Source organism: Electrona antarctica (genome assembly GCF_951216825.1).
Source record: "Electrona antarctica genome assembly, chromosome: 5".
Lineage (NCBI taxonomy): Eukaryota > Metazoa > Chordata > Actinopteri > Myctophiformes > Myctophidae > Electrona > Electrona antarctica.
Window position 1 is genome coordinate 28,293,716 of NC_136810.1, and position 25,609 is coordinate 28,319,324.

General features: G+C 45.9%; 1 protein-coding gene across 1 annotated transcript in view; it reads left to right on the forward strand.

Moving 5' to 3' along the window:
• Positions 1 to 25,609, forward strand: part of b4galnt4a (beta-1,4-N-acetyl-galactosaminyl transferase 4a) — a 315,041-nt gene that overhangs the window by 189,875 nt on the left and 99,557 nt on the right. The window contains exons 4-5 of the mRNA XM_079500439.1: positions 21,386 to 21,481; positions 22,314 to 22,404. Coding sequence (XP_079356565.1) covers positions 21,386 to 21,481; positions 22,314 to 22,404 — 187 coding nt within the window. The remainder of the gene's footprint in view (positions 1 to 21,385; positions 21,482 to 22,313; positions 22,405 to 25,609) is intronic.

The window sequence follows — 25,609 nt, forward strand, 5'->3', positions numbered from 1 at the left end:
GCCGAGTTACGCCGCTTGAATCACGAGATGGCCACCCTCCAGAGGGACTCCACTCTCCACAACGCCAAGGCAATGGCATGTTCCATCCTCCAGGAGAGATGGCGTTGGGTCGATCAGACCAGCGCCATCTCCCTGGAGACAAAGAAAGAGTTTGTGGCTGGAAATATCCACCCAGACAGTATGTTTAAGGACGCTCTGGCCAAAATGTCAGAGACCATCCAACAGCTCGAGTCCTCCACCAAGACGATGAAGGCGCTCGAACCGCTGGCCAACCAGGCCGCCCCGGTAGGCCGCCCCAAGGCTAAGAAGGCACCCTGGAAGGCCAAGACCGATGACAAACCCAGGTCCCAGGACCGGAGCGGAGATAGACAGCGACAGCCTGCAGGCCGAGGCAGAGCAGACCGCCGCACCTCTCCGCCGCCCTACAAGGCCAGGAGCGCTCCCAGAGGCCGAGGCCAGGGGAAGCGCAAATGACCTGCCCGGGCCGGGTCATCTTCCCCACCACACTCAGAGTTCAAGGCCAGAGGTGGGGATCACAGATCTCACCTCAGAGCCTGCGCTGAAGCGCTTAAGGGGGCCTGTACACAGTGCTGTGAGCACCGTTGTACAGACCCCCAAAATTGTTATGTGCAATTCACATGTGTATGTTTTTCCACGTTGTTCAATAAAGAAAACAAAAAAACAAAAAACACAAAAAAACAATAAAACCAACTCTGAAGGGCATAGGCCCAGTGGGAAAGATAACCCACACTGTGACAGCTTTAGCTGTCACAGTCCAAAAACTCCACGCCAATTTTTTCCAAACTCAATACCGAAAAAATTCACTAGAGGGAGACATTTCACACAAAGTAAGTCTTCCCCTAGGCAGGCCATGCACCACGCTGACAAGCACAGGGAACCCTTTGTCACGTCATCTGTCACAATGGCGGATATCCGGGGCTTCCCCGTGGATAATCCGTACAATTCAGACAGGATACAGGCTTCAGTTCGCCTCGAAACCGCCCACTTCCAGGAAAATTATTTTCTCAGAAGCGAGCGGGCAAAAGGCCGCCATTCTGCAAGAGGAAATCAATTCATTAATGCAGAAAGGCGCCATCACAGAGGTGGCCCTCGACCAATCAATGAACGGTTTTTACTCCCGCTATTTCTTGGTAAAGAAAAAGGGGGGCGGACTCCGTCCCATTCTAGACCTGAGGGCATTGAATCGTCACTTAAAAAAGCTGCGATTCAAAATGCTTACTCCACCAGTCCTCCTACGCCTAATTCGCGAAGGGGACTGGTTTACGTCGATAGACCTGCAAGACGCATATTTCCACATTCCGATTTACCCGCCGCACAGAAAATTTCTGCGCTTCGGGTTCAGAGGAAAAGTGTACGAGTACACAGTCCTTCCCTTCGGAATGTCACTGAGTCCCAGAGTCTTCATAAAGTGCACCGCGGCAGCTATCGCTCCGCTCCGACAGCAAGGGATCCGTCTCGCTACATACGTAGACGACTGGATCCTACTTGCAGACTCTCCACGAGAAGCACTGTCGCACACACATCGTGTGCTCAGCCACCTCGACTCGCTTGGGTTTATAATAAACCACGAGAAGAGCATGCTTATGCCAACACAGTCAATAGACTTTATAGGCATAACACTGAACTCAATCTCTTACACGGCCCGCCTGAGCCAAGAGAGAATAGACGCAACACTGCAGTGCGTGACGTCATTCAAAAGGGGACGCTCGATTCCTTTTCATGCATGCCTCCGGATGGCGGGGTTAATGGCCTCTGCGGTCTATTTAATCCGCCTAGCAAGGCTACATATGAGACCTTTCCAACGATGGATAGGCTCTCTACATGTACCAATGCACCGTCGGCACCAGAAGGTAACAGTAACATCACAATGCATACTAGCCCTTCAATGGTGGTCAGACAGGAAAACCCTCTCAGAGGGCGTCCCCATGGGAAAGCCTCTGATCAGGAAAGTCATCACTACAGACGCCAGCATGACAGGCTGGGGAGCCACGATGGAAGGACTCACAGCCAGAGGTTTATGGTCGGGGCCACTACGTGCCCTTCACATAAATTACTTAGAGCTCATGGCAGTCTTCCTCGCCCTGAAACACTTCGAGCAGCGCATCCTGGGTTGCCATGTCCTAGTCAGGACAGACAACACCACGGCCATGTGCTACATCAACAGACAAGGTGGACTCAGGTCCCCTCGTCTTCATCAACTGGCTCAGAAACTGATCCTGTGGTGCAACACACGCGTCCTCTCAATAGTAGCGTGTCACGTCCCAGGTCTTCTGAACACAGGGGCAGACCTGCTGTCCAGAGGACCTCTCCGCTACTCAGACTGGTCACTACACCCTCATGCAGTGGCCCAGGTCTGGAGCAGGTTTGGGAAATCCAAGGTGGATCTCTTTGCCACAGAGGAGAACACGAAGTGTCCCCTCTTCTTCGCAATCAGGGGACCATCAACGTTGGGGCTAGACGCTCTGTCACACCAATGGCCCAAAACCCTTCTCTACGCCTTTCCCCCGCTATCCCTCATCAGCCCCACTCTGGACAGAGTGAGGACTCAGGGTCTGAAGGTGCTCCTAATAGCCCCCGTTTGTCCCTGGTTCTAAAGGCTCTGGCTACAGCACCCTTTGAACCACTACAAACCGTGAGCCTCAAGCTCCTAACCCTGAAGGTGGCTCTCCTGATCGCACTCACGACAGCAAAAAGGGTCAGCGACCTACATGCGCTCTCGATCTCTCCAGACTGCATGAGGTTCGATGAGGGGTCGACCAAGGTCACCCTAAAGGCAAACCCCGCCTTCATTCCCAAAAATGCTCTCTCAGTGTGTGTGCCAGTGAACCTACAGGCTTTCCATCCCCCGCCGTTCTCCTCTGACGAAGACAGCAGGCTTAATTGCCTCTGCCCAGTCAGAGCTTTACGCATATACGCGGATAGACTGGCTCCCTTCAGACAAGGAAGCCAACTCTTTGTGTCCTGGGGTGCCAGGACCAAAGGAAAGCCCGTCACGAAGGTCACTATCTCTAACTGGATAGTGGAAGCCATCCGTCTGGCCTACACTAGCCAAGGCGTGGATTCCCCTCAAGCCCTGAGGGCCCACTCCACAAGAGGTGTGGCAGCTTCCTGGGCACTCTACAAGGGTGTCTCCATTCAGGAAGTCTGCACAGCAGCAAGCTGGTCTACACCCTCGACTTTCGCCACATACTATAACCTAGATGTGGCAGCGCCTTCGCTAGCGCACGCGGTCTTGGGGGCCGCTGCTCAGTAAAGCATCAGGGCAGCATAGCGCTGCCTCCTGCTCTCCACAAGGACTAGGTTCTGGACCCAAAAGGGTCCGAGCCCCTCCCAAAAGGTTTACCTGGGACCCACTGGAAGTTCAGGTCACGGGAGTTCATAAAGTCCCATAAACGAAAGGTATTTCGTGAAATTTCTATATAATACAACGTTAAAGGTTACTTTAGTAACCACGGTTGTATATATAAATTGAACGAAATACCTTTCGTGGAACGCCCTTCTGTTCTCTAAAGCAGAAGAAAAGTTCCGAATGAGGGCTGACGTAGCCACGCAGGTATCTATACGGGATAGGCGTGGCTTCCTACGTCACCCTTAGAGCCCAGGACAGCGAAAATTCTAGAATTTTCTGTCCTGGGAGTACATAAAATAATGTTCTGCAGCTAGGTTTTGAAGGAAACCTACCCATAAACGAAAGGTATTTCGTTCAATTTATATATACAACCGTGGTTACTAAAGTAACCTTTAACGTTATTAGTTACTTAAATTTGTAGATTTTAAATATTGTTACAACACTAAAATACACTAACATTTTGGCCATTTGAAAATAGCCGATCTACAAGCTCACAATTCTTCACATCTGTTATTCTCAAAAGTTTTTTGAAAACATGCAACCACACATTTGTTTGAATAGACAAAGTATAACATATGGTTAAAGTGGTTACAATCTAAAATGACACCTGCTTTGCTGGTTTTAATGGGTTAAAACCACAACTTTGCTCCCCCGCCATGCACATACAGAGTGAAGAAAAGTTAAGAAACTATTTATTGTATCTTTATTTATATATATATATATATATATATTTATTGTATGCTCTATCTACATTTAGAACACACCCCTTAGAATGGTATAGACCAGGCGCATTACTAATGGCTCAGCTGAACATAAAAGGCTGCCATGCAGTTGACTGGAGTTTGTGTTGAGGGTGAAGAGCGTCATGTGGTGTTCTTGTTGCTTTTCGTATGTTCTGCGGTGAATATATACACCTCCTGCAGGTTGCAACCTATACCTCAAGGCCTCTGTACTGATTCCAGCCGCGAGACAGGCATTCTCACAGTCAGTATTATACCAATGTAATGCCCAGCTCTGGGGCAGGGAATGAGGAAATGGAGACAGTGGGAGCCAAACCCTCTGATAGAGTGTCCGTAACACAGCCTTCAGCAGCGCAGCGCAGTGGGAGTGTGGCAGCACACACATAACCTTCTATCCATTTTATGTTCATGATGGTCGTGGCGGTCCCAGGCGACTGAGGCGAGGGCTGGCTCTGTCACAGTGTACGTTATGATGTACCATTCACACTGCGTGATTCATCATATGCTCTCCTGTACCGTACCGTACCGTACTGCTGGGAAATGAAAGGAAATTAAATGGAGTGCATTGGTGGAAGAAGTATACTGTACGATGTTGGACTACAAATAGCAATACACCACAGTGTCAAAATTCTTTGTTACAAAATCAAGGTCCCACATAGAATATCTTTTCACCATTTCAGAATCATGTCCTGTTGTTGGACTGAAACCATTTATCATTAACTACTCAAGCCCTATACTTTAGCTATTCAAACATGGCCAATCTAACTGTGAGCTTAGCTGTGCTTTGATTCATCATTAATAACCTAAATCTGCTTTGTGTTTTTGATTGATTCATTGATTGATTGTTTTATTGATTGATTGATTGATTGATTGATTGATTGATTGATTGATTGATTGAATGCTTTTGTAAAAGCATTCAATCAAGATCAATACTAGGATCAGTAAAAGTATATTTACTATTTATATTTGAGGTGCTCTTTTATGACGGTTTAAGGAGGGCAGGGAGTCGCACACATGGCTGTTGGTAGGACATTCCACATCATAAATAGTAGGATTCATAGTAGGATTCATGAATTCATCCCCATGTTTGTGCTGAATCTGGGAGGAATGAGATCAGTGGAGCTCCCTCTGGTGTTGTACCCGTGGGATTTTTCTCACTCTTTTGAAGTATTTAGACAGGCACGTGCCCATGTGCCTGTCTGTTCCTTAAGCATCTCGAAAAACAACCCCATTGCAAGTGGCTGTACTCGAAGTTGCTGTTTTCCAATAATTGTATAGTGGAGTAAAAAGTACAATATTTGCCTCTGAGATGCAGTGTAGCAGAGTCAGTGTCAAGAAATGTAAATACTCAAAAAAGTAAAAATACCTCAGAGAATGAACTTAGTACTTTACACCACTGAAATGGAGTGAAGTGCACAGTGTGTATTGTACCGAGCGTCTGCCAGGGACGTCACGTCCCCATGCATGGCCTGGCGACGTCCTGCAGGGATTGGCTCTGTCACTCGGTGCAGAGCGGCTGCTCGCTCGTCGGCCATTTGTCAGTGCCAAGCCGACCAGCAGGAACCCAGAACGATGCACCCGAGTTCTGTACAAAGACACACAACGCCAACACTCCCACAGGAGAGAGGGAGGGAGGGAGGGGGAGAGAGAGAGAGAGAGAGAGAGAGAGAGAGAGAGAGAGAGAGAGAGAGAGAGAGAGAGAGAGAGAGAGAGAGAGAGAGAGAGAGAGAGAGAGAGAGAGAGAGAGAGAGAGAGAGAGAGAGAGAGAGAGAGAGAGAGAGAGAGAGAGAGAGAGAGAGAGACAGAGAGAGAGACAGAGAGACAGAGACAGAGACATAGCGATGGTGGTGGACGTGATTCTTAGAGAGAGAGAGAGAGAGAGAGAGAGAGAGAGGGAAGGAAGGAAAGTGAGCCTGATCTCTTGAGCTGATAGCACATCCAGATGGATTGGGTGAAGGAGTGAAGGAGTGAAGAGGGGAGGGGCATTTGGAGGGGAGAGGGGGGCCTAGAGAAGTGAGGAGACGAGCGACGCTAATGGCTATATGAGTAGTGAACATGCACCGGTAGTTGGGTGTGTGCGTGCGTGCACACGCGTGCGTTCACTTTGTAGAATGCATCCGACTAAGGCATTAATACTAAAAATAGTCTGAAATACAGTATGTGAGCAGTAGTGTGTGTAGTAGTGCATGTATGCGGATCTAGAGTCTCCTTCAGTGTACAACCTGTGTTTCTCTGCAGCCCTCTTTGTCTCTGGCATCCCATTCCTCCATCCATGCCTTCCTCCCTCCTGTCTGTCACCCATCTCTCACCTCCTCCCAGCTCTCCCCTCCACCTGTCCTATATACCCTTCCACCCACCCCCCCTGCCATCCGTCTCTCCTGTCACCCATCTCTCACCACCACCCATCCCTCCCCCACCCACTTCCCATCCCTTCCTATACTTCTCATCCTCTCCACCTCCCATTCTCCTCCGATTCCTCCCTAAATCACATCCTCCCTATACTCTCCCTCTTTCGCTGACGTCGTGCTGATCTCCTTCCGTTTCGCATTCCGCGTGCATCACCAATTCAACTGATAACAATCATTTAATCTTCCTCTCCACCTTCCTCCTACTCCTCTCCATCTCCCCTCTACTCCACTCAACCGTAGTCGGAGGTCAGCGACATGCTCCGCAGCGCTGCTACGAAAAGGTCCATGTTGCACCTTAAGGCTATATATAGGACAGTCCCAGGTGGGAATCACTGCTGTGTGATGGAGAGGGAGGGAGAGAGAGAGAGAGAGAGAGAGAGAGAGAGAGAGAGAGAGAGAGAGAGAGAGAGAGAGAGGGAGAGGGAGAGGGAGAGGGAGAGGGAGGGAGAGAGAGGAGGGGGCATGAAGGAAGGGGGGGGCATGAAGGACAAAGCCATAGTCACTTTAATATGTGACTCAACAGGCATAAGGTCAGAGAGTATTTTACTATATGCACTACACTACAGTGATTCTGAGCGCTTTTTAATTTCAAGGACCCATAATTTGACATTGTTGGGCCCCCATTTAATACGATTTGTGTCTGATCTGCGACCCCAAATCTAAGAACATTGTTCATTGTTGTTATACATGATTTGGTCTGATATTGACAAATACAATGTAGGCATTTAGCAGACTTATCTAGACTTATCTATAGAGAGGGTTAGGGTTAGGGCTTCTCTCTAGGGCCCCTGGGGGTCCCTGGACCCCACAATGAGAGTCACTGCACTACACACTGGGGCAGTTCATATAATTGTCGACTGTCCTTGGTAAATGGTATCAACTAACGAATGTGCTAGGCCGCTAGTGGGTGAGGTGGAGTCTAAAGAGGTGAGTGTTCAGACTGTGGTGGCAGTCCTGACTGCAAGGCGGTGTTTATTCTAGCCAGGAGGTAGAAGAGTCTACAGGTAGGTCTAGGACACGTAGAGTGCCAGGAGGGAGAAGAGTCTACAGGTAGGTCTAGGACACGTAGAGTGCCGCCCACTGTGTTTTAGAGAAGGTCTAAAATCACTTTACACTATAGAAATAACAGTCAGACTGCATTCTTGTATTTATCTACTTGTATTCACTTGTGCATGTAAGGTAATAGTGGTGAAGATGAAACTATCAGTCATTTAGCTACATTTCCTGGAATCCTCTCTAGGGCCCCTGGGGGTCCCTGAACCCCACAATGAGAGCCACTGCATTACACACTGCAGGGCGGTTCATAATTGTCGACTGTCCTTGGTAAATACAGAGGGGCGCTTAAACACTTAAACCATATACTGTACTGTAGTTTGTTGACCGGGGTCCCCCATGGGGTCTGTAATCATGTCCCCTTCCTTATTGAGTGGTGCAACCACTCCCTTACGGAGCTATGTGTGTGTGTGTGAGTGGCTGGCTGGGTGGCTGGGTAGGTATGAGCTTGAAAACAGCATTGTTTTTCACCACCTGTGCGCAACACACACACAAACACACACGCACATATTAACTTTATATATGATGATTGCGGGTGTGCCAGTATAGTACAGTGACAGTACAGTACAGTAGTACCCCCACACGGGGTCATTTCTCAACCGTTTCGGACGTGGGGCGGCTCGCCGGATTCTGCCCGGCCCCCTGGGCATGTTCATGTGGGTCTGGAACTTCCGGGGACCCCCCGGGAACCCCCACACGGAGTTGCACCACTCCCTCTACACCAAATCTCTTCGCGGAAAATTGCAGACCTACAAGTGCGTTATAAGATTGGTAGATATATTTTCGCAGAATGTGCACCTATTGTGACATGCCCAGAAAAGCCAAGGAATGATAGGGTTCCTGTGATGTAACGAAAAAATGGAAACGAGAGAGGAATTAAATCTGTTTATTTAGATGCACATTAATGAACATGACTTCAATCAGCTGAACATGATCTCATGTAAACTTTCCAGATTTAGCTAGAAGCTCATTTGCATGCGCAGTCCCCAATTGATTCTTGATTGTTGTTGAAATGGGGTGGTAGCCGCTGACAAAAGCTGCTAGACACACACATCTCTTCCTTGTCTTTGGCAGGAGATCTCCGCAGGTTCTGCCTGCCTGGCTGGCAGAGAGCCCTGTAGAACTTATTTGACCCTGACCAAGTTCGACAGCTCACCTCTCGTTAAACGCACATGTCGGCATCAAATTGCGTTTCAAGCTCTCCCGCAGAACCGCCCGTGTCATACAGTACACATCTCCCTTTTTTGCCTGCCCCTGGGATCCTCTCCGAGGGAGGTTGGGGTGGGATCGGTCTGCAGTAGAGTAGAGCAGTGGTTTTCAACCTCAATTATTTATTTGGCATTTGAGCCACAGACCACCATTTGATGAGGTTTAAAGCCTTTTCAGACGACTGACGCGCCTAGAAATTCATTTTCGAGAGGCGTGCGTTTATTTTAGAAGCGCAGAGAAGTTGAGAGGCGATTTCGCAAGCGTATTTTCACGGGCGCGGTCCCGTGAAATTGTCGAGGGCATGCTCGTTTCGTGCACACACCTGCGGCTGACTAGACCTGGGTTGTGGTGAGAAATAACAGACAAACGTTGCATCAAAATAACAATTCTTCTACATTCTCTAATTGTGTGTAGACTTCTTGTAAATTAATTAAGTAACGCAGATGTTTAACAATATTTGAACTCTTGAGAGCGTTGCTGGTCCATTTGGTTTAATTTTCAACTCTCAAGAGTTAAAGATCTAACAAGGGTCCATTTGGTTACCAACTCTTCATCATTTAGCTGAGGACCACCTGGAACCCCCCTCAAGGACCACTGGTGGTCCCCGAATGACTGTTGTAAACCACTGGAGTAGAGGAAGCCAGTCAAGGCTCGTACCTCCGTTTTGTCAGCGCTGGGCTGTTACCTGAGCCCCCTCTCAGCGTCTTTCAGGCTGGCCATGATGACACCACGACAGCGCCACACTGTCTCTGGGTGTCTCTGGACGGTGAAACAGAGAGAGAGAGAGAGAGAGAGAGAGAGAAAGAGAGTGTTTTTTTTGGTAAATGATACCTACTTGATCGCATAACAGCGTGTCACACAAAAGCATCAAAAGTAGTAGATTGAATTTGAATCCTGAAAAGTAACCGTTTTGGACATATGAGGTTTCCACCGACAGAGACGACAAGATGTTCTTGCCTCTGCACCCATATCAGTGATTGGCCCCTTTGGTTGCACGGGTATAGATGTCCGGTTTCTCATGGGTGAACTATCGGGGTTCAAACCCAGTTGGTCACATGAGGTCTGACGGAAAGATACACACCACGACAACGCAACCCCATATCCCTTTGGCACACAAACACCTGCACGAAAAGCAAGCACAAGCTTATACGCACGCACGCGCAACACTACTAAAGGTAGCTCTCCCAACGCACCAACGTTAGCGGCGGGAAGTGTTGGAAAGCGTCTGTTGCTGAAAATCTGCTTCCCTACTTCCTTCACATGTTACCAATGATAGCCTACTAACTAAGGCTCTGTTCCATTTAGTGTGCAGTGGTTTTCAAACTTTTTTTTAATTTCAAGGAGCCCCATAACTCTGAGAGTGTACAAATGGACAAGGACACTTTGAGATCCACTGGTGTAGCAGAGTCCAGAGTTCCAGCGAACCCTGACTCTGTTTGACCAGAATGGAACAGAGCCTTCATTAGTATCAGCTGCCCAAGTTCTTTCCAATGTGCACAGCGTGTGTGTGCACAGGGCCCATTGGCAGTGGGTACACTCACACTGTTGCGTCGGGTTGCGAATTATAGGGAAGCGTCGAAAGACTTTCGACAGTTGGATAGCAACAGGCTATAATGGACATCAATCCATAGGCTATTTTAGCCATCTGTTGGTGTCTGCTCTGAGGTGCAGTCAGCAACTTCCAACGAACTGTATCTCCCGACTTCATTTGACTGCCAGTCTGTATTGTTGTATTTATCAGTAGTGTGTTTAGTGGAGAGCTTCCATAACTCTATTTTTATTTCTTGAATTCTATATACTATTGTGATATTTTGCGGTGACCTCTTAAGGATGGTAATAAACATACACGCACCCACACACACACTCAAACTCAATTTGTATGAACCGCTGAGCGAGTACACAGAGATGCACACAACAGCCTCATGCTGAGTACCTGGAAGTGACAGGCAACAGCTGAGCTGTGGCGTTCTAAAGATCTAGAGATGGAGACATGGGGGAAGAGACAGTGATGCTGAAGGCATCCTCATGTGAGGATGAAGCCTATATAGGCCACTGCTTCTCAACCTCTGGTCCGGGAACCCACCAGGGGACGAGATGGAACCTTACACCTTACATCTCAGAGTTACAGGTCTGTAACTCTGTAATGGTACAAATGGACCCCCCCCCCCCCCTCCTTTTTTAAGGGATAGTTTAAGGGATTTCACGCACTTGCTATGCATCCCATGTTTATAACGCATTATGAACACACTTATAAGACATTATAACCTTCTCATAACCATGTATAATTATATTTATAAGTGCTCATAAATAATCATAATACTTATAACCTTAATCATAACACATTATAACCTTAATCATAACACATTATAAACTTTATTATAATTACTCCGATTTTGCAGCAACTGCCTGTCCTAATTTCACCCCCCTCCCTATCTAATTATTGGACAGTATAAAGATGTTCATATTCATTTTGTATTCATCTTTACGGACCCAAATCATACCCTAGAACTAGAAAAAGTGCCCTTCTGGGCACAGGTCTCCACCAGGAGGATAGGAGTGTGTGATGTTTGGCAAAATGTTTAGGAGTAATATAAACATGTTTTGTGTGTGTGTGTGTGTGTGTGTGTGTGTGTGTGTGTGTGTGTGTGTGTGTGTGTGTGTGTGTGTGTGTGTGTGTGTGTGTGTGACTCGGCTTGGCCTGTTGTAGCGCCACCATGAGGCTGATTTGAAAACTGTCAAGTGGCATTTCTTCCTCAGCCTAGTGGGAATATGCATGCACAGTTTCACCGCAATCGGACGCTGCGTTGAGTAGTTGTGGCGATTTGTACAAAACGGGTACAAAGCGGGCTACTCCTGAAAAGTTTAGAAGCCAATCGTAGGCAATGAAGGTGGATTATGAGAAATCAAACAAACCCGTCTTGATCACATGACTATGGAGAGCATGTGTACTGATTTGCGTGAAATTTGGATAACATCTGAAGGAGTAATATTAGAAAATGTGCTTTACATATGTCGGCCTCCTGGTGGCGCTATAAAGAGCAGATGTGAAAAATTCCAGGCAAAGGTTTTTCCTTGGCCTCTAGGGAGTTGGCATACAAAGTTATCCACAAATCCGTGCAGTTGGAGGTAAAAACACTTTTCGGCCAATTATAGCGCCACCATGAGGCTGAGTTGAAAATGTTCACGTGGCATTTCTTCCTCGGCCTAGTGGGAATGTGCGTGCGCAATTTCACGGAAATCACACGATGTGTTCATGATTTGCAGCATTTTGTTTGAAACTGAGCACTTCTGCAAACTTTGGAAGCCAATCGTAGCCAATCAGGATGGAGTCTGAGAAATCTGAAAGACCCGTTTCGTTGAATGGCTCTAGAGAGACTGTGTACTAATTTGCGTGATGTTTGGACAAAATCTGTAGGTGTACTGTCCAAAAACTTGTTTTGCACAAAGCGGCCTCCTGGTGGCGCTATAACAGGACGTTCTGAAAAATTTGGGGCAGAGGTTCATCGTTGGCATCCAGGGAGTGTGTGTGCAAAATTTGGCATCGACCGGGTTAACAGTGCCGGAGATTAGCTGTTCACAGACGGACGGACACACGGACGGACGGACACACGGACGGACACACGGACGGACGGACGGACGGACGGACGGAGTGCAAAACATACTCTCTCCCCATGCCTTCGGCCTGGTGGAGACAATTAAGCACAAGTGTCTATTTCAAACATGAAAGTGTTTTAGGTATTATAATACTTCACATTAATAAGTCAGTATAATAAGCTTTATAATGTGTTATGATAAAGGTTATCATTATTTATAAGTACTTGTACATAATTATAAATGTTTATGAGAAAATGATATTGTCTTAAAATAATAAATAATAATATAATATAAAATATATTTATAATGCGTTATAAACATGGAACACCTAGCAAGTTATGAAGTATTATAATACTTGATATTATAAGTCATTATAATAAAGTTTATAATGTGTTATGATTAAGCTCATAAAGTATAATGATTATTTATCAGCGCTTTTATACATGTTTATGAGAAGATGATAATATCTTAATATCTTATAAGTGTGTTCATAATGCGTTATAAATGTGGGATGCAGCAAGTGTTACCCAACACGGCAACGTTCGGCCTCAGTCCTAAATGGGTTAATTGAACTATAATATGTATGAGAGTGTACAAATGAAACCACGTTTGGTTTCATTGTGATATGGAACCCTAGTCCCGACGTCAAGCAATTTTATAGAGAGCTACAAGGCATTATGGTCTCTGTAAAAAAACGCTCTGAGTAAGCAAAGCTAAATTAATTGTCCATATTCACAGTACATGCTGTGGCCATTTTATGAGGAGCGGGGGATGGAGCCGGGGTCAGGAAAGGGGAGAGAACATTTCAGAGTGCTTTCACTGTGGGCTGTCAACCTAAAATAAACCCAATTATAATCTAGCACTGCAAGCCACCAGAAATGTCCTCTGTGTTGCAACCTGTACACGTCCGGCTACAGAGCTGTACGGAATATGTTCCTTTTATAACGAGAGACTTTTAAAAGCAGCTTATTTCTATTTGACAGGGGCGAGGTGCTTAGGCCATGGAAAGTCTTTTTTTTTTTTTTAAACCCACAGGAAATCTATTAAAAGCTTTACATAAGACTTATTTACTCACTGCCCTCTAACCAGTAGCAGAAAGTAAGTGAAAATGTACTCAAGTACTGCTTGTAGAGCTTTTAGAGCTGGCCCATTTTTGAACAAGCTTGACAAAAGGTTGAGTACTTTTACTTTGATATTGTAATTTTGAGCCCAATACTTTTTTACTTGCAGTCAAGTAAACATTTTGAATACAGGACTTACGAACTTGTCTCTGTCGGGTGAAAACCTATGTCCAAAACTGTTCCTTTTCAGGATTCAAATTCAGAAAACTAGCAAACGTAGCAGATCTAGAAGCTGAAAAGGTTTCGAGCTTGTAGATCTGCTACCTTTGATGGTTTTTGTGTGACGCTGTAGGATGATGAAGGAGGGTGTTAAAGAGAGATATTTCTGCCCGACAGCAATGGTTGTTGTGTTACTTGATACATAATTGTAAAAAAGGAAAAATCTCATTACTTCTTCCACCACTGCCTCTAACCTCTGAAAGTCCTTCTTTTTTCCTTCTGTTTCTGGCCCTGCTTTTCCACCATCCATCTCTCGCCCTCGCTGGTCTTTTCCCTATACTCATCCTTTTTTCTCATTTGTCAGTCTGTTTTCTCCACTATCACCTTTCTCTCTCGACCACTCTTTTCAGCTTTTTTTCCCCCATCCTTTCCGCGTTCGCCCGGTGAACTCACACGGGGCAAAACACAAAGTCAGCGTAAACAAATGCACGCCCCCAAAAACACGCACACCTACGCACAACGGAATACATGCCAGGATAGCAATGTGATCGCCTGCCGCACAGGACCAATGGTGGATGAAGTAATCCGATTTTCTTTTTTACCTATGTAAGCAATGCTGCAAGTGTTCTAATGTAGCTCCCTCCCAGTGGCGTCAGTTCAGCCAAAGCTAACATATGGCAAGGTGACTGCGCTGCACATGCCGTGCGTGCGGAATTTTTCGGGTATAGCCCGGTTTAATGGTGTCTTTTTATGCCCTATTTTCCTCAGGTATGTGCGGGGGTTTGTCGGTTTTTGGGGGGGCATATTTTCCTCCATTTCCCTCTATTTTCATATTAAGTCGATTGTCTTTGAGACTGACCCTTGCCAATTTGCCATGAAGCTTACAATGTCAGAAATGTTAAATAACAACATACAGTTGGGTGCCACCGATATTGTCATAAATATTTTCACGATTTTTCAAAAATAGCAGACCTACAAGCTCGTAGCGCGCCACTCGGTGGCGCGCTATGAGCTTGTAGATCTGCTATTTTTCAATAGCTAAATTATAACATGTTTAAAACACCAAAAGGGGTTCCCGCCCAAAATGGGTTAACTGTCCTTTTGCGCAGATCACGCAAACCTCAGCAAAAAGAAAAGGACAATATCGATGGCCTCCAACTGTAGGGTTAAAGCCTTAAGTTAACCTCCATGCCTGGAGCTAAGGAGCCTCACTGCTAGCAGGAGCATGTGTTTACCTGTACGCTGCTGGTGGTGGTGGTGTTGTTATCCTTATCCGGGGGCTAGAGGCTCAATAAACCAAGTCTGCACTAAATAAAAACGTCTTCTTCTTCTGCTGCTGCTGGGGTGCAGTCGCAGTCTTTTTTTCCCCAAAAAAGGGATGCAGTGGTCCTTTTCATTTAAATACTTACACATAATATAATAATACCTCGTGAAAACGATCATGTTGTTCAAATTTGCATTTGTAGCTATTTTACTGTAATTTGATAACAACATATATCATATTATCAACACAGATAGACAAAGAGACGTTCATGGATTTATTTTTTCAAAGTACATTCTATTTTTCCCCTGGAGCCAAGGTATGGCAGCTGCCATATTGCCATACCCAAATGAATCCCCTGTTCCCTCCCTGTTTACAGTTTTGACAAATAAAGTATTTACCTTAATCGCAGATTGACTATAGTATAGCATAACAACATACAACAACTAGAAAAAGTGCCCTTCAGGTCTTGTTTTTTGCAACAATGTTCTTCATTTTGTTGAGGAAATGCAGAGCCAGATCACTCATAGCATCTCTGAGGATAGAATTCTATCACGCACGCACGCACGCACGCACGCACGCACACACACACACACACACACACACACACACACGGACAGAGTGCAAAACATACTCTCTCCCCATGCCTTCGGCCTGGTGGAGACAATAACAACTTTATATAAAGTTGTCCCTATTGTGCAAGTGTAGATTGTGTGTGGCTCATTTTATGTTATTCTACTGTATGTCTGATCCCTGTATACGCACCCATCTTTGAGCTGATCTGGTGTGCATATCGTTATATTGTTTTAACCGTGAATAGCAGTTGCCTCTGAGATGTAGTGGAATAAAAGTAGAAGTGTTGAAATAATTGAGTAAAAGTAGTAAAAGTAGCGCAACAAACGGTACTTAAATACCCACACTGCCTGACGCAATACGACTGTAATATATTTGGACCAGAGATCTCTCATGGTTAATGCATGGGTCCATAATTGCTGCACCTCTGGCGCAGTGTTGGGATGCTTATAGTTGACCATTACATCGCCTGGATAAAAGGATAAAAGGACCCCTTCAGGGTTCAGGACTGAACTCTGCTGATGCTGACAGAACATGACATCCATTATGCCCGCTTTATATATTTGGTTGCTCGGTACGTCGTGCACAGACAATAGCCGATCCACAAGCTCACGGCACGTGGCAGCGATGCGCTGTGAGCTTTTACCGGGGTTACGGGGTACTTGTGAATCGGCTATTTTGGGCGTGCGATACCACGGCGGCATCTACAGTAAGCAAAAGATCACACTGGAGGGTATGACTCAAGGCCAAGTGGCGTTTACCATGCCCTGCACGGACGGTGTGTTACGTCAGTGATTCCCAAACTTTTTCATGTCAAGGACCCCCGAATTGACACTAATTATCCCACGGACCCCCATTTGAAAATAAATGCCAGGGACCCCCATGAGAGAATATCTTTTACGGCTCTAGCAGTGATTCTCAACACGTTTAATTTCAAGGACCCCCTGTTTGACATGCATTAGTCTCCGGACCCCCATTTAATGGCATTTCTATCTCTGGTACCCCAATTTATTATTGCAAAATCGATGTTAATTTAACTCTGAGAGTGTACAAATGGAATCAAATGGACCCGTCCATTTGGTTCCATTTGTACACTCTCAGAGTTACAGACCCATAAGGGTCCATTTGGTTCCAAACTATGATTTAGCTGGGACTCCCTCAAGGACCCCCTTTGGGAACCACTGTGTTACAGGTCACTAGCCTGGTAAAACCACTCCCCCTGCTGGACATCATTTCATTCTGTCAGGAGCAGGCAGAATGCAAATCTGGCGGGGGGGAGGGGTTTACCCAGGCTGTCAGGGTTGACGTCACGACTACCTAGTCGTTACGTCACTTCTCCCTTTTATAAGGCCATGTGCCAGCAATTACCCTTTGACTGATTATAAATCACTTTTGAGTCATTAAGAATTCTTAATCTAACTTTAACTCAAGTTTAAGTTCTCATCGCTAAAACCCGGAATCCAACATATCCGGTAGCCAGGATAGACAAGACTTTGCCCTTCTGAACTTTGGGCTCCATTCTGGTCAGCACTCCCGCGCTTGTGTCTGTGGAAATACAACCCTTACATCGAGCGTTGTCAGCGAATTTGGCGCAGAGCTCAGACGTCTCTTCTGCGCACGTCTAAGAGCTCGCAGATTCAGGCCAACCGCCGTCGCACGGCGTCACCCACCTACTCGGCTGGTCAACTAGTCCTTCTCAGCACCAAAAACCTTAACCTCAAGTTGGACTGCCGCAAACTGACTCCACGATACATCGGTCCCTTCCCTATTGACTCCATCATCAATCGCTCGTCGGTGCGCCTGCTCCTTCCGGAATCTATGCGTTGCCATCCTGTGTTCCATGTTTCCCACATCAAACCTTGGGTTTCCTCCCTTCCACTCCCCTCCATCTCATCCTCTGAATCGGCTTCTCCTGTCGTGGACGCCCAACCGTCCATCCGTGGTACCTCTTCCACTTCCGCAGCACCTCTGCCCATCCCCACCACTCCTGCTGCACCCCCCATTCCAGGTCCACAACGTCAGATCCAGAAGTTGCGGGATGTGCGTCGCAAACGAGGTTCGCTAGAATATCTTGTGGACCTTTTGCATAAACCCGACGGTGCCCCTCCAGGTGACCTCTGGCTGCCCCGTCGTGAGATTCCACGCTCCTTACTCGACGACTTTGACGACGCCAGACGTACTACTCCCATGAAAACGCGTGGGCGCTCCCCTCGAGCGGGGGGTACTGTCAGGGTTGACGTCACGACTACCTAGTCGTTACGTCACTTCTCCCTTTTATAAGGCCATGTGCCAGCAATTACCCTTTGACTGATTATAAATCACTTTTGAGTCATTAAGAATTCTTAATCTAACTTTAACTCAAGTTTAAGTTCTCATCGCTAAAACCCGGAATCCAACATATCCGGTAGCCAGGATAGACAAGACTTTGCCCTTCTGAACTTTGGGCTCCATTCTGGTCAGCACTCCCGCGCTTGTGTCTGTGGAAATACAACCCTTACAGGCTAGGATATCACTGACCCTATTGGATGATTTGACAGTCACCAGGGGGGACACTGTTAATGTGGCTGCATTAACCCTTTAAAGAGACACTGAGCGCTGCCACTTGGCTTCTCTCTATTGAATGAAACGAGGTCAAAGTGAAGCCAGGTGTTGACTGCGCCGCACAAGCTCCAGTGCTGTTGTCATGTTTTTGGAGGGACAGGTTTCTACAAAAGTTTTTGTTTGCCGTTGTCGTCGTGGTCCAGTAAGGTAATTTGTGAGATCATCAGTCTATCTGTCTGACATGCATCCAGTACTCTCTGCAAAACATTGCTTTTCACACAAAGGTTTCATAGAGATATTTCCATTTGTCTACAGCCTTTTAATGGATTTTCTTTTCTTAAACATTATCTACATGAATAAATAAATCAAGAATCAAAGTGTTTTAGGCCTGGGCCGTGGCTCAGCGGTCCAGGCACCGCTTGGCCGTTAGTCCAAGTCTGGCAGTGTGTCGCAGGTTCGACTCCCGATCCCGACGGCCTTTACTGTATGTCACCCCCCCCCCATCTCTCTCCCCCATTTCCTGTCAGCCTACTGTCTGTCCCTCTATAAAAAAATAAAAAATAAAGAATCAAAGTGTTTTGGCCTGGGCCGTGGCTCAGCGGTCCAGGCACCTTGGCTGCACATGGTAATCCAGTCTGGCAGTGTGTCGCGGGTTCGACTCCCGATCCTGACGGCCTTTACTGCATGTCATCCCCCCATCTCTCTCCCCATTTCCTGTCAGCCTACTGTCTGTCCCTCTATAAAAAATATAAAATAAAGGCGAAAGCCACAAAAAAACATTTATAAGAATCAAAGTGTTTTAAACATAAATCAAGAAAAGGAAAAAGCTTTCATCAGGCACTAAGCCTGGCTAATAAAGAAACATAATCACCACCAGCCTTATGTTGTTGATCATAATGTCTGGCAGACATGACACCACATTGTGTTTCATCCTCAATGATGTCACTGAGTTTAGGAATGAATCATAATAATAACCAGTAAGACGCCCTTAGGGCGACTTCGCCCTAAGGGGCGAGGTGGCGTGCAGGCATCAGCCTGGGCGGTGGCAGACGGCACGGCAGACTGCTGGGAGAGCACTGGCGCTTTGGCAACATATGGAATGAATTCTGTACTGGCCAGCCCATACAGTATATGGGCGGCTGTGGCTCAGGAGGTAGAGCAGGTCGTCCAATGATCCCTGGGTCGGCGGTTCGAATCCCGGCTCCTCCTGTCCACATGTCGAAGTGTCCTTGGGCAAGACACTGAACCCTACATTGCCTCCAATGAGTTGGTCGGTGTGAGCTTGCCACTATTGGTGTGTGAATGTGGGAAGTGAGGACGCTGGCGTCGACTGTTCGCCGCTTCACCTCCCAATGTATGAATGAATGAACCATTGTAAAGCGCTTTGAGCACTTGGAAAAGCGCTATAAAAATGCAATTCATTATTATTATATGGAGCGTGTCTTGAGTGTACAGGGTTTGAGGAGGTCAGATCAACATATGAAGTGTCAGAACAGGAAGGACGGGTGGGGAAGGATCAACATATGGAATGTCAGAACAGGTCAGCTCCATATACAGTATGGACATCTAAGGGTTGTAGGTTTGAGGTCAGATGTAGAGTTGCTGGCCCGCTCCATATATGCAGATCTACTGTAGGTGATACAGTCTTCTCCATGTACAGTATGGTTATCCAGGGTTAGATTTGGAGATGGAGACGTGATGCATTTCAGCTTTCTAAGAGCATCTTCAATATTTAATTGTTATGATGGGTGATCCCGACTTCTTCTAAAATGTGAATCATTTTACTCTTATATCTCATATAACAAGCAGTCTGTTTAATTTGTGAAGTGTATCGTATTTGCATTGCCGTTAGCATTTTCACTAGGCCATCTGTCTAGTCTAGCACTCAAACTGCATCAATTGACTCCGGCAAATAGAATAAAAAATGTGTTAGTTGTTGTTTCCCACCAAATGTCATTGATCATTGAGTGAAAACACTTGAACATTTGAATACTCAGATCCACTGTTGTACAAAAAACTAAAGTGTGCATTGTACCGTATAGCTTTTAGCACAGAGCTGTGTGTGTGTGTGTGTGTGTGTGTGTGTGTGTGTGTGTGTGTGTGTGTGTGTGTGTGTGTGTGTGTGTGTGTGTGTGTGTGTGTGTGTGTGTTTGTTTTCAGGTGTGTTTCAGGTGTGTTTCAAATTTTGCATTTTGAAAAATCTTTTAAAATAGTTCAAATAGCCGATCTATAAGCTCAGAACGTGTCGATGTAGATCGACTAGTTGAACTATTTTAAAATGTTTTTCAAAATAGTAAAGAATGGCAAATATGTTTAGGGGTAAGGGGTGGCGCAAGATTTTTAGAGTTACAAATTTAAGTATATCGTCTCTGTTGGGTGGAAACCTCACATATCCGAAACTGTTTTCAGGATTGAAATTCAAAAATATATAGCAAAAGTAGCAGATCTACAAGCTTTGTGCCGCTTTTCGAGCTTGTCGATCTGCTACTTTTGATGCTTTTTGTGCAACACTATAGTATAATCAGGTCGGGCATTGATTTGTTATAACATGGAAATAAGAGGTTTCTGCCCGATAGCAACGATAAGAATACAGATGCGTGTGTGCGTGTGTGGAAACAGCTCCCCCGGCCGGGGTAGTGTCTGTCTCACCATCTGTCCTTGCTTCGCCCTGTGTTTTCCCCGTGTAATTCAGGCAAATGTCAGCCTCGTCACACTCCTCCCTTCCATTCTGTTCCCTCTGACTTCACTGTCACAGCTCTCTTCGTTACACTTTCGCTGATGTCTTCAGATGTTACGCGGTTGTTTCTACAACACCTTTTCTTGACTGCGTACGGTGGAGAAAAAGCAAACTGCCTGTTCACCCATAACACCCAGCATGGAACCCAATGACAATGTGACATTGCGATTTCCACCTACAGTATTTATTGGTAGGGGGAACACCACTGGATGCATTAGGACTGTAATTTGGGGTCGTAGGAGATAGCACTTGCTAGCGTTTGCATTTAACCTCAAATTCTGCTCTCCACCCTATTTTGGGCATCTCATTATAGGCGAGCATTTTGGAAAACATTATTTTTTACCCTTTTTATCCCCAATGTAGTTGTTGTGCCAATTAATTCCTCCCCACACACGTACAGTACAGCGGAGCCTCATCCTCCTCCTCCTCCTCCTGCCCAACACTCCCTGCTGACATGGTGCCGTCCCGGGACCGTAGAAGTATGTGCAGTGAGAAATATCGCCCTCCCGCCGGGCTTTCCTGTTCCAATTGTGTTCGTGTAGACGCTCGACAAAGCCGCATGCACCTTTGTTTTCTGAAATGAAATGCATTCATATTTCTTGTGCTTGTGTGTTGGCAGTATAAAGGCCAGGCCAACCTACACGTGTTTGAGGACTGGTGTGGCTCCTCCGTAACCCAACTCAGAAAGAACCTGCACTTCCCGCTGTATCCTCATGTGAGTATTATACACCAGTGGTTCCCAAAGTGGGGTCAGGGGTCCTTGAGAGAGTTCCAGGGGGTCCCCAGCTAAATGATAGTTTGGAACCAAATGGACCGTTATTGGTCTGTAACTGTCAGAGTTAAATGAACTTTTATTTTACAATATAAATTGGGGGTCCCAGAGATGTAGAAATGCCGTTAAATGAGGGACCGTAGCCTTATTCAGGTCAAACCGTAGGGGCTCTTGAAATGAAAATGGTTGAAAATCACTGCTAGAGCCGTAAAAATCTTCTCTTATGGAGGTCCTTGGCATATATTTTCAAATGGGGGTCCACGGGCTAATGAGTGTCATTTTGGGGGTCCTTGACATGAAAAAGTTTGGGAACAAAATGAGTGTCATTTTGGGGGTCCTTGACATGAAAAGGTTTGGGAACAAAATGAGTGTCATTTTGGGGGTCCTTGACATGAAAAGGTTTGGGAACCACTGTTATACACAACAAGCCAATGACGGAAACTCAGTTTGTTTTGTTTATCCTTCCTATTGGGATTTGTTTTGTGTTGTTTTTGTTCATAGCCGAAATCCAGTATTTCCATTACAGCAAAGCTGTCATTGATTTTCCTAAAGAAAATGTCTAGTCAAGCAACTTTTTTCAACCGAGGTAAACGTCTGTCTTTTACCTGCCTGTGTTTGGGTTCACCTAATCTGGTCTAACAGTGGTCGAAAACTAGTGCGATTTTTTGCCTAACCCTAACCCTAAAAGTAGCACTAGCACTAGCTAGTAAATGTACTAGCCACCAGTGGTTGTAACAGAGTGTGATGGTGACATCTGTGTTGTGTTGTGTTGCAGACCAGAACCACGCTAAAGAAGCTGGCGGTGGCTCCCAAGTGGAAGAACTATGGCCTGAGAATCTTTGGCTTCCTCCATCCGTACAAAGACGGTAAACTGACTTCTCATTAGCCACTGTCTCTCTGTCCCTGGGGCGCAGGGCCCTGGAGCAGGCATTTTCAAAGTCTGAGACAGTGGGCCACCATTCAGACAGGAATTGTATTCTCTCTCGCACGCACGCACGCACGCACGCACGCACGCACGCACGCACGCACGCACGCACGCACGCAACACAGGTTTGTATTACCTTCCTTGTGAGGACATAGTCATACACATTTTAGGACAGTGAGTTTATGAATGCCGTTTTTACACACGCACATTGAATTCTTTGCACCATACAGTAGGGACACTAGGGGTTCATTATACGGTCCATAGTGTCCTTCCTTTTCCATGTAGTTAAATATCATGGAAACTTAGCAACAAGCCACCAGGGCTTAAGTGCTTTATAGCAAGTGTCCTTGCCATAGGCTATTCCTCCTAATTCCTGCCCTCCAGGGCCATTAAAATATGCAGCACTTATGTCTTGTTTTGCCCACCAAGTCCTTTCCTTTCCCCCAGATGAAAATGCAGGACACTCTTCTAAAACACCCATCATTATGGGAGCACTTTGGAGGCGGCACAGTTTTTCAGCTGACACTCGACTTCAGTGTAACTATATGGACGGAAAGTAACAAAGCTTTAAAGTAGCAGGTGTAGATGTGAATTTTAATTGAGATTGGCCTATTTCCTGGCTAATTAATGTATAGATCATTTACAGCAGGGGTTCTTAAAGTTGGACCAGCTCAGTGGCCTTGTGGTTTGAGTGTTCGCCCTGAGACTGGGAGGTCAGGGGTTCAATCCCTGGCCGGGTCATACCAAAGACTCTAAAACCCTTGATGCTTGACACTCAGCATCAAGGGTTGGATTGGGGGTAAGTCCCTGCAACATACTAGCATCATGTCCAGGGTGTGTACTTGTACTTGCCCATAGGGCAGGAGCCTATAAGCAAGGCTTACTTACTTCTTAAAGTGGGGCCCCCCAGCAAAAGTAGGCAATACAGCCTACGGCACAAAGTGATGCGCTGCGAGCTTGTACATCTGCTATTTTGAAAGTATTTGCAAAATATCTTGAGATGTTTGAATAATGGTGATAGTTTTTTTTGATCACACATCTCCGTCTTCACATCCCCCAAAATGTTTTCAGGTGGGGGTCCGTGGCCAAATACATATAAATGTTTTCAGGTGGGGGTCCGTGGCCAAATACATATAAATGTTTTCAGGTGGGGGTCCGTGGCCAAATACATATAAATGTTTTCAGGTTGGGGTCCGTGGCCAAATACATACATTTGACAAACGGCCACAGAGTGTCTGTCATGTATTGCTCTTCCCTACCTGTTGGCTCACCTGCAGGGGACAGCTTAATGGTGATATATTATTAAGTAAATAAATACAACTCCATGATTAATATAGCAAACACAACGGCGTCGATGGGAGCATGGTTATGGTGGTATAACGTGTTCCTTACACACGCTATGTCCTACCAGGGAAACTTCCCCCCTTTAGAATGCATAATAATTCTCACTCCTCATGCATTGAAGGACTCAGTTTGGGGCTCTCCCCAGGTTGGCAGAGGGAGAGTATAGTTCCCAGGTCAAGGATTACAGCTTAGGCAATTGGCACCGGGTGAAAAATGGGTTACAAAATCGTGGGATAAAAATAATATATTTTTAAAAAAAACACAATGGCATCGGCAATGTGCAAACACGACTGACTGACTGACTGACTGACTGACTGACTGACTGACTGACTGACTGACTGACTTACTTACTTACTTACTTACTCACTTACTCACTCACTCACTCACTCACTCACTCACTCACTCACTCACTCACTCACTCACTCACTCACTCACTCACTCACTCACTCACTCACTCACTCACTCACTCACTCACTCCATTTGGACCCCCTGGTAGTCCCCGGACGCCACACTGACAACCAGTGGTACATTATAGCAGCCAAGCGGTGCCAGTTTACCACCCAGACAATGGTTTAAATGCCACAGCGTTGCCCCCTACCATAGTTTCTATGGTAACTGAATTGCCTTTAGTGCCTGACTTCCCCCCTTTGTGCAGAATGTGCAGACAATGAAGTTATTAACGACATTCTAATTGACTGTGGCCTCTTGTTTAACTTTAGGTGAGCTGTGTGACCCAATGTTTTTCTCTGTCGGGCATGAACGTTCACACACCCCTAAGGACAAGAGCAACTCAATTATACCTGCCACTCGTTTGGTTTTGAGAGCCATTTTGCGTTGCCTGATTACCGGCGGAGCAGATTAAAGGACCATATTGGGGTCAATGCATGTCATTGTCTATTCACTGGCTTTGGTCATACGCTGTATCGTACATTAACATAGGCCATTTGCTGTTAATTGCTTTGCTTTAATCTTAATGTTTGTTTACATTTTCTCAAAGTCATGGTGAAAGTCATTATGGCCTAACGAATTTACCTGAATAATTGAGCCAGTGTTAGCTGAAGGCTCACAGCGCTGTTAATAAGTCACGGGTGTTTGAACTTCATTTGTAAATCAGGCTTTCTCTCGGGACTGTATTTGGCTAGACTTTTCTAATCAATCATTGCTTTAAAAGTGCATTAAAAAGCAATCATAATTTTATTTTACTTCAAATGTTATTCACTGTTTTGGATTATCTACTCTACGGTATCTCAAGCTTGCATTTAAAAGTCTCTGCAAGTTTTATTTCCTTCTGTGCTGAAATTAATGGACGGCTTTCTCAAATGTCAGCCAAACTAATATGTTTTAGAAAATGCCTGGCAAAATGTCAAGTATACTGTCTGTGAGTCATAGTTAGTGGATTAAACATGCAAGACTGCCATTACAGTCATTTAACCAATTAAACCCCAGAATCCGTATTGTGGGGAATCCTTTCGCAGAAAATAGCAAATCGACAAGCTCACAACGCGAGAAAACAGAATAAACACTAGTATAGAGCCCTGAGGGACTAACAAGGGACTTGTTAAAATGACCATGTGGGCTTCAGAAGCGTAACATCCGGATTTGATTGGCCAAACCGGGGTCGATCGGCCAAGCTTTGCGTGATGTACGGTAAGTGCTCTGATCAGCGCTACTATATTTTCTGGCTATGAAGCAAAGGGCAGTAGTTCCCAGTACATCATGGGAGAGAGAGTGCACTGCTGAACACGTTCCACACTCAGAATGTCAGGTCATTTTTGGACACATGTACTTGTCTTGTACATTTT